The sequence below is a fragment of the Myotis davidii genome, unplaced genomic scaffold, assembly GCF_000327345.1.
Source record: "Myotis davidii unplaced genomic scaffold, ASM32734v1 scaffold908, whole genome shotgun sequence".
Classification (NCBI taxonomy): Eukaryota; Metazoa; Chordata; class Mammalia; order Chiroptera; family Vespertilionidae; genus Myotis; species Myotis davidii.
The window spans coordinates 99,486-109,392 of record NW_006298724.1 but is presented as its reverse complement, the minus strand read 5'-3'; the positions used below and the strand labels follow the sequence as shown (position 1 = coordinate 109,392).

Below are 9,907 nucleotides of genomic sequence, written 5' to 3'. Positions count from 1 at the left end.
AAGGGAGGGGGAGAGAGAAAGAGAGATTGACTTGTTCTTCCACTCATTTATGTACCCACTGGTTGATTCTTGTATGTGTCTTGATCAGGGATTGAACCCAGAACCTTGGCATATCAGAATGATGCTCTATCCAAATGAGCTACCTGGCCACGGCCCCAACCTGTTGATTTTAATATTAATTTCAGTGGCAATAAATATAATTGTGGCTAACATATAATAAGCAAATATGTGCCAAACTGTGCTAAGAATCCATATGCATTATCTCATGTAATCTTTATAATTGTTTGATGATGTGGGTATCATTATAATTTCCATTTTGGTAAAAAAGGAACCTGAGGCTTAGAGAATGAAGTAATTTTCCCAGGTGGTAAGTGATGGAGCTGTTATTTGAGCCCAGCAAGGTCAACCTTACTGCAAGCTGTAATTGATAACAGAGGTGTAATCTGTACAAATTTGAGATTGAAGGGTGCCTTCTGAGCACAGCATTACAGAAACTGGAGTGGAAAGGGGGAGATGGGAAGAAAGAGAAGAGCAGAGGGAAAACCCCAGGACCCATACCACAGTGTCTGCCCCTTACCAGATAGCCTCCAGGTCATGCAGAGGATCAGCAGGATGATGCAACCCACCATCAGGATGGAGATGCCCGTGATGAAACCATACACCCACAGGGGTATGTACTCTGTGGCAAGCAGGACAGCATGAGTGATGTGGCAGGGAGGTCTGTTATGCCAACCCTGAGGTCCTCCAGCCCCTAAGCTGGCCTCTCCGGCCTGCACCATGACATACTGGTGATCTCACCCACCCCTGGGCAACTTTGAAAGCCTGGCCCGGCACCAGGTTCAGTCAGGAACTTCTCATATGGCCCCTGAGGAATGTCCCCTTGGGTCTCCTGCAGCACACTATGGGGAGGATCAGTGGCCTTACCTGCAATCGGGTCTGCTATGAGAACAAAGGAAAATAATATTTCAATTATTAACAGTAATCACAAAACCATTACTGACATTCACTGAGGACCTGCTAATAGCCATGGCCCTATACCAACCACTTTATTTATTTATTTATCCTCACCCAAGAATATTTTTCCATTGATTCTTAGAGGGAGTGGAAGCGAGGGGGAAAGGCAGAGAGAAACAGATGTGTGAGAGAGACACATCGATTGGTGGCCTTCCACGTGAGCCCTGACCAGGGCCAGGGATCAAGCCTGCAACCAAGGTACATGCCCTTGACCAGAACTGAACCCAGGACCTTTCAGTCCATAGGACTCTACCCTGAGCCAAACTCACCCAAGAATATTTTTCCATTGATTCTTAGAGGGAGTGGAAGCGAGGGGGAAAGGCAGAGAGAAACATTGATGTGAGAGAGACACATCGATTGGTGGCCTTCCACGTGAGCCCTGACCAGGGCCAGGGATCAAGCCTGCAACCAAGGTACATGCCCTTGACCAGAACTGAACCCAGGACCTTTCAGTCCATAGGACTCTACCCACTGAGCCAAACTGGCTAGGGCTCAACCACTTTAGATACAGGTTAAACTTGATGAAACCATTTAAACAAAACACCTGAGTTTCTAGGCTACCAAGTAATGCCCCTCCCTTCACTTGGCAGACTGGGGTTTATGTCGAAACCAGTGCAATGCCTGTTGCTTTCTGCTCAGTTTTGACTATAGCCACAAGTTAGGCTTCTGAACAGCCTCTGCCACTTCCTTGGTGTATGATCTTGGACAAGTTACACATCTCTGGGTCTCAGTTTCTTCATCTATGAACCTGGGGGCAGGAGTTTCTACTTCTTGGTTCACAATTTATGAAGATTTTGTTCTGTACATGGACTATAACTGTAACTCTATGACAGTAACAATCCCATTTTTTTCAATCACAAAAGTTGAGGATCAGAAAGATTAAGTACTGTACTTTACCCAAGTCTACACAGCTAATACAATCAGCAGTCCAACCCAGGAGTGTCTCTCTAAAGCCCTGCATCACAGGCCTGAATAACTCCAAGTTAAACTCTGCCCTCACCCTTAGGACCAGGTAAGGGTTCAGCTCAAGTTGTTGACCTTCATTGATTCTCACCCCAATTGTGTTCCAAGATAGACATCTGCTTCCTACCTGGAATTTCTGGACAGGAAACATTCACGGAGTGTCTACGGCAGTCATTCAGACAGCTGCTAAAGAAGGGCTGGATCTGTGAGACCAGAGAAGGGCAGGGAAGACAGGGACTGGGAGACACAGGACCCCCATCAATGCTTTCCTGACAGAAGAGTAATGGACCCTGGCTGATTGCTTCAGTATCTCAGTGTGGCGGTTAGGTGATCATCCATCCATCATCAAGAGGAGCCCTGCCCAGGTGAGGCTGGGAGAGAAGGGCTTCCAGGCAGGGAGTCCCAGATGGTAGTGGCGTTGGGTCCTCAGAGAGAGCACCAGTCACAAACTGCCCTCCTCCCCTCCCTCATCCCTCTAGAAGGAATGCCCACCTGTGCATGCTCTCTGTTATATCACACTCACCCACCTGCACTCGGTGGTGGCAGCACCAATTAAAGTTTGGTAGAGTGAGCGTGACATTGGATCGCTGGTGGGAGTCCTCTCGTGTGGGCTGAAGAGAGGGGAGAGGATAGGTGAGGCTAGCTGGATGAGAGCTGGCCACAGTGCTGCAGGAATTGATGACAACATTCCCCACTACTATCAGTGTGCCTCACAAAGGCCACAAGAGAAATGCCTTCAGGTTTCTGCTCCAGGAAAACGATGTTTCCCTAGTGCATCGGGCCTGTTATTAACTTATGAACACAGCTGGTGACCAGTATTTCCCTCTTTGCATTGGCTGCTAAGGACCATGGAGACAGATCTGTGCTCATCCCCAGCAGCGTTGCATACATTTTCTGTACTCATCTCACCCTAGCTCCATCTTACTTGCCTCATTTTTATTTCCCCTTGTCTTCATTTTCACATTTTAAAAATCTTCCAATCTTTTTGAAATAAGTAGAATAAACAAAGTGGAACAAAAAGAGAACAGCGGAGAATGTGGGAGGGAAGGACAAAAAGGATGAAATGGTGAGCAGGGCTAACTACAGATATTGAGAGCAAAAGGAAACCTCAACCACAGAATCAACTACTAGTATGTATCAACTGCATACCAAAGGGCACAGCACTGAGCGCTAGATTTCTGGCAATAGTTTTGTCAGGACCAATAAGGGGATGCTGAAGACTTGGAGAGGTGGCTCTGAGCTATGTTTGAGGGGTTAAGAGTGGCAGGCTTACCGCAGGTATATCCAATATGTGTTTGAAACATCTCTGATTCTCTGTGCGTGGGATTTTCAGCAGGATCTGGTAATGGGTAGTTTCATCCCACAGAGTGAAGCTCACCCGCAGCCGGTAGGCTTCCAAGGTCTCCACAGTGATGTTGGGATCCCACAGGCTGCCTGCCCAGGGCACAGACATAGGCTGGGAGTGAGGAGAAGGCATGTATGTGTACCCAAATAAAGCTCCCCTAGTATGCCAGCCAAAGTTACCTGAACTCACACAGGGCCTGGTTATCTTCATCCTGGGGTCCTCACAGTCTGCAGACCCAGAAAAAAAATGACACCATTAAGTCTCTGCCTTATAAAGTTTGCTCTTCTTCCAGAATGCTGATACCAAAGATAACATCCTTTTCCTTCTGCGGAGCCTATTCAAGGATGGCCCCTTCAAAGCAAGCTCTAGGACTGGACTGTGGCCATTGACCAGAGTCCCCAGAGCACTGGGGCTGACCTGGTTATCTCATCCTTCCTCTATCAGGGAACTATCTAGTTTCAAGTGTATTTCTCCTGAGCTTGCTTCATTTATTTATGTATTTATTTATTTTTGTGAGCTTGCTTTAGATAACCATCTCTCCATACTGCAGCTTCCTCTCTAGAGTTGCCTCTGCCTTTTTACGAGGGGAGAACTTTGTTCTTTGTTCCTCCATGGCAGTGTTTCTTGAACTTCCATGTGCGCAATCATCAGTAGTTTCTGATTCAGCAGGTCTGGAATGGGTCCTGAGAATCTGCATTCAATGACATTGTTGGTTCTGGGACTACCTTAAGGACCACTGCTCCACAGATACCTTCTTGATCTCCTTCACCAATTTCCTTGACTGTAATTTTACCTTTTTTTGTTTTTTTAATATATTTTTATTAATTTCAGAGAGGAAGGGAGAGGGGGAGAGAGAAACATCAATGAGAGAGAATCATTGATCGGCTGCCTCCTGCATCCCCTAGACTGGGAATCGAGCCCACAACCCAGGAATGTGCCCTGACCTGGAATCAAACCATGACTTCCTGGTTCACAGGTAAAGACTCAACCACTGAGCCATGTCAGCCAGGCTTTACTTTGGTTTAAGAAGACACGTGACAGGTATGAATTACCATGGAGTGACAGAGACTGAGTCAGTTTACTTTAAGGACAAGGGAGGGGACTGGGGGACATTCATTCATTCAACAAATACTTATGGATCTCTCAATATGTGCAAGGCACCATTTAAAAAACTGGTAAATAAGACAAAGTCCCTGTCCTCCAAAAATTACATTCCAGTAAAAGAGAACAATAAAAACAAACAATAATGTCACAAATATATTATGAAATGTCAGGGAGTGATGAGTAAGAAAAAGGAAAATAAAGTAGGGTATGTGGATAGTGAGTGTGTGTGTGTGTGTGTGTGTGTGTGTGTGTGGAATCGCTCCACAGATGAAGGTCATCATCATTCTAAGAAGCATTTCCTGATCACCTACTAAATGCAAGCCAATTTGTGAGGTTCTAGTGACTACACAAACGAGTATGAGACCCAGACCCTGCCTTCAGAGAGGCTGGCATTCCAGATATAGTTGGTTTTGAACAATAAAAAGTTTTGTAAGTAGTGGCTGAGATTCTGGGGAGGGCAGAAAAATAGAAGGTGCACATTGAATGCTGCTTTAGTAGATAAACCTGCCAGTATTCATAGGCAGAATGGATTAGTGGGGGAGATGGTATCCTACATTGGGTGGTGTTAGATAAATGCAGGCAGGATGTGGGGTAAAAGTGAAGAACAAGGTGATGGAAGCTGGGACGAGGCTGGGGTAAGGATTACAACACTTCCAAAAGTGGCTTGTCCTCCTGATACTTTCTGGGTAGGAGCATGCTTCTCTAGAGAGGAAGGAACTCCAGTTCCCATAAAACTCCTGGGGTCTTGGGCCAATATCCACTGTTTGTGCCAACAGAGAACGGGCTCTGCCTTCAGGGAATAGAGGTTGAGGCCACATACAGAAGGGCTCCCTATCCCTGGCATCTGTTTGTTCTGTGGGTACCACATGCTGACAATGGCAGCCATTGTCCAGCTGAGCAGGGTGGCTGATGTCTGGGCTACTTGTTGGTTTTTTCTGCAGAGCCATGTGGTGAAGGGAAGGGCTTGGTATGGCACTCTTACCTGGCACAGGAAAGTTCCTGGATTGGTGGTTTGGGTCCCCATCAGGGATGGGCTTGGGCAGGTGGTGAATGGTCACTTCATATTCCTGGCCAGGTTCTACCACAAAGTGGCTAAAGGTAAAATGCCACTGAAGAGAAGGGAGGAAGGGAAGGTTGGACAGGTCACACACCATACCTCCTACACAGCTATGCCCAAAGAACCCCACCCTACCCACTCCCAAAAGATCAGTCAAAAAATAAGAAATAACCATCACAACAAGATCCAAAATCAGAGGTTTCTGTATCTTTGCTCTTTGTTTCCTCTAGTCTTTCCTTCCTATTTCAAAAAACCTAGACCTGGCCTCATCAATAGCTGGCACACAAGAGGCAGCTAAAAACTATTTGTTAAGTGACTCTTCTTCCTTAAATGGGAAAGCCAGGGATCTCTTAAGATTGTTCCAGAGCATGAAAGTGCAGAGGGAGGGATAGAAAAAGCCCTAGTCATCCTGGGCCTGCAGGCACATTTGTTGCAGAGATGACAGAATGTGAGTGGAGAGATTTTCTGGAGGGTGCAGATAACAGATACTGACTTTAACCTCCATTCTAATTACCCTGGTGGGATCCTTTGCTTTAAGTATCTAGGCACCTGGTCCTCACCATGCACTCAAGTTTGAGGGCTAATGAAACATGGGAGAGGAAAATGTGTTTGTGGGAAATCTGCAAATGGCCACTTTTTGCAGATGTAAACAAGCAGTTTTCAAACTGAAGCTTGCATCAGAATCACTTGGTGGGCTTGTTGAAGGATTGCCACCTGAATTTCTGATTCAGCAGGTCTAGGGTAGGGCTCTAGAATCTGCATTTCTGACAAGCCCAGGTCATGCTGATGTGCTGTTCTGGAACCACATTTTGAAAACAACCGCTTTAAACAAACTAAATAAGAATCAACATTTTACCATCTGGCCATGAACAGCAATGTGAGCTGAAATTGTACAGAACTCATTTGCTTGTGCCCTGCCCACTGCAGTTTTCTGGTCTTGGCAAAGTTGTTCTTTTCCAAAGGCAGTGTCCAGATTAATCTCAGTTACAAATAAAGGTGGCAGGAAGCAGGGCAGGGGAAGGCATCTCCTCATTCAACTTACTTTACAATGATTGGCTAGGGAAGGTTGAAAGGAAAAGCAAGGGGTTGGCATGTCTGGGAAGTTTTCAAAAACATGTTCTGCTCCTCGTGATCATCAGAGGAACATAATCCATCCAGGAGCTTGATTCTTACCCGCTTGTCATGATGCTGCAGTTTAGAGAGAAACTCAAACTTGACACACAAACGCTCATTGGTGTTCAGCTGCAGGACAGATAGCTCTGCACCCTCCAGGTAGAGGATGCTGGCTGAAGACCAAAGGGAGGAGAGGAGACACAGATTCAGATGAATAAGACAAACCACTGGGTGTGTCACTTCCCTGTTGGTTAGGCTTGCTCACTCTTGAAAGAAAATCTGCCCATCTTACCCAACCCTGTACTTCCTGTTCCTCCCAGCTCATTCTTGGGTCTAAGTTAGCCTCCTGCCCTGCAGATAGTTACTTCCCAGCTACACAGGGACAAGCAACACTTTATACTGGTCTAAAAGCAAAGGCTTTGCAAGTTTGTGGCTAAGGCGTTGGCAACAGGGCTTGGTGTTTAATATGGCCACCCACCATCCTTGAAGCTGCTGCAACCGCAGCAGTGGCTGGGGACTTACAAAAAGAACTCCTCCAGACCTTGTTCACAAATCTAGGGCTGGCTCTTGTTAACCTCAATTTTCTCAATTCTGTAACACAACTCTCTATCCCTAAGAGTTTTTTGGGGGGTGTCATTTGAAGAAATGGTAACCTCTAAAGTAAGGGAAAAAGCAGGCTGACAAATGTGTTAACCATTAAATATTTGGTACCGTGGTCACAGAATTACCATGTGACTTTTTTTCTGGAGTGATAAAGATTTTAGGCTGAAGGAAGATCTTTCATAAAGGATAGTAGGATGAGACTATATTGTGGACCAATATCTAAAACACTGAAAAAGTATTCACTGTATGAAATGATGGATCCTTTCAGCACTAATTTGGTCCCTCATGTCTGTGCACAGGACTGGAAACCTAATTCTGAGTCTGATGAGAGAGTCAGAAGGTCTAGTCTGTGGATTCACTTGGAGGTGGGCAGAATCCCTCAGGTCTCACTGGCATGGCCACTCACCATCTGTCTGCAGTGTCCATTCAATATGAACCACAGGGACAGTATCTCCATGCTGGGTGTGGGCAAAGTGCAGCTGAACCTGGACATCTTTTGGGGATGAGGGGGTCAATTTTTGAGGCTGGATCCAGCTGTCATCCAGGCAGGTACCTGGAAGCCAGGAAAAACAGAAATCAGAGACTTGCATGCTCTGCAAGACACTACAAGAAACTAAAGCATGCAAGCTAGATACCCAACAGTACATCCAGAGAGCCGGACCTTAAACATCTGGGGTGGGGGGTTCTCAGCTTTCCCATACTGTCCCCTCTTTTCTTGTGTTTGTCCCGGGTCACTGTAAAGCTTTGAAATCTCAAAGGTATATCAAGAGAGAACACAGCGGAAACCGGTTTGGCTCAGTGGATAGAGCGTCGGCCTGAGGACTGAGGGGTCCCAGGTTCGATTCCGGTCAAGGGCATATACCTCAGTTGCGGGCACATCCCCAGTGGGAGATGTGCAGGAGGCAGCTGATCGATGTTTCTCTCTCATTGATGTTTCTAACTCTCTATCTCTCTCCCTTCCTCTCTGTAAAAAAATCAATAAAATATATTTTTTAAAAAAGAGAGAACACAAAGTACACAAGTTGGTTTTGAAATGAAATAGTGGTTGGAAATGGGGACAGAGGAAGGATGGGGTAATGAAAAGAGTTGTTTTATTTTTATGTGCCAGGGTCCCTAATTAGCACAGACACTTAAAATATGTGCCTTCTTGAATTAAAACAAAATCAACCATAGTTGTCTCTCATGTTACAGTGACGAGTTCTAGCAAATCAAGCTGAATTACTGACACACCACGGCAGCACCTTAAGGATAATCTCAAAATCCAAAGGGCAGTTTAGCTTCTCACTTCCTGACTTTGGATAATGAATATTCTTTTTTTAGGTGTTTTTTAAATATTTTTATTGATTTCAGAGAGGAAGGAAGAGGGAAAGGGAGAGATAGAAACATCAATGATGAGAATCATTGATCAGCTCCCTCCAGCTTGCCCCCTATGGGGATTGAGCCCACAACCTGGGCATGTGCCCTTGACTGGAATCGAACCTGGGACCCTTCAGTCCGCAGGCCAACAGTCTATCCACAAAGCCAAAGCAGCTAGACTTGAATATTAATTTTTTAAAAAGCATTATTATTGATTTTTAGAGAGAGGGAGGGAGAGACAGAGACAGAGAGAAACATAAATGTGAGAGTGAAACATCAATCAGCAGCCTCCTGTACGCACCCACGCACCACACCGGGATCAAGCCCACAACCTGGGTGTGTGCCCTGGCAGGAATCAAACCAGCAACCCTTCAGTGAGCTGGATGAGGACCAACCAACTGAGCCACACCAGTCAGGGCATGGATGATGAATATTCTTGATAAGAAGTGCAGGTGTGCGCATTAAAGGCTCTCAAGGGTACCTCCTGCTGGAAGGTGCAGCCCTCATCCCAGACTGGAAGAGGAAGGGCAGCGCTTTTGTCAGCGATCAGCATGAGGTTAGCACTTTATCAAAGCAACAAGAACAACAACAACAAAAAAGATGACTTACTATTCTTGACTGTGCAGTTTAGCCCCTGTGGGAAAAAAAGAAGGTCATTACAGCTGGAAAAGAACTTTAATTCGCAAGCTGGGCTCCAGAAACTTTTTTCTTTTGGCTCATTCTGGCCCTGCTTTCTCACTTTTGGGGGCCAGCGTGGGAAGGGGGATATTATCCTCACACTTTCAAATCATGATGAGAAATAGGATGAGAAGTGGGGATAGTGGGTAACAAAACAGAACTGCTGTTTCCTGAGTAACTCTTATGAGCTGGGAACCTTCCAACTTCATTTATTTATGTTTAAAATATATTTTTATTGATTTCAGAGAGGAAGGGAGAGGGAGAAATAGAAACATGAATGATGAAAAAGAAATCATTGATCTGCCTCCTGCATACCCCCTACAGAGAATCGAGCCTGCAACCTCGGTATATGCCCCAACTGGGAATCAAAACATGACCTCCTGGGAGAACCGAAGATGGCGGCATAGGTTAACACCAGAGATTGCCGCCTGGAACAACCAAGTCAAATTAAGCTTGATCCAGGGAAAGGACAACGTCCAGAGCCACAGGAGGGCTGGCTGAGTGGAAATTCTACAACTAGGAGTAAAGAGAATATTATATCAGACTCAGAGGCGGCGCAGTGCTGAAGTGAAATTCTGAGGTAACGAGGGCGCGCGGAGCGGGGCTGGAGGCGGCGCGGACGGCGGCTCGGAGGGAGCGGGGCAAACAATCGGGAGGGAGGCCCAGACTCTGAG

The 9,907-nt window shown here is 46.0% G+C and overlaps 1 protein-coding gene across 5 annotated transcripts in view; it reads right to left on the bottom strand.

Annotated features, from left to right (window-relative positions):
* The window catches only part of IL17RA (interleukin 17 receptor A), a 29,189-nt gene that overhangs the window by 6,587 nt on the left and 12,695 nt on the right, over positions 1-9,907 (bottom strand). Inside the window, exons 2-11 of one of the 5 annotated variants that reach the window (XM_015570950.1) lie at positions 9,165-9,189; positions 7,606-7,752; positions 6,657-6,769; positions 5,409-5,535; positions 3,502-3,549; positions 3,251-3,411; positions 2,505-2,588; positions 2,069-2,180; positions 925-939; positions 578-679 (exon numbers count right to left, since the gene is read on the bottom strand). In XM_015570950.1, coding sequence (XP_015426436.1) covers positions 578-679; positions 925-939; positions 2,069-2,180; positions 2,505-2,588; positions 3,251-3,411; positions 3,502-3,549; positions 5,409-5,535; positions 6,657-6,769; positions 7,606-7,752; positions 9,165-9,189 — 934 coding nt within the window. The remainder of the gene's footprint in view (positions 1-577; positions 680-924; positions 940-2,068; positions 2,181-2,504; positions 2,589-3,250; positions 3,412-3,501; positions 3,550-5,408; positions 5,536-6,656; positions 6,770-7,605; positions 7,753-9,164; positions 9,190-9,907) is intronic. The other 4 variants (XM_015570951.1, XM_015570952.1, XM_015570953.1 and 1 more) reach the window with 4 other exon arrangements.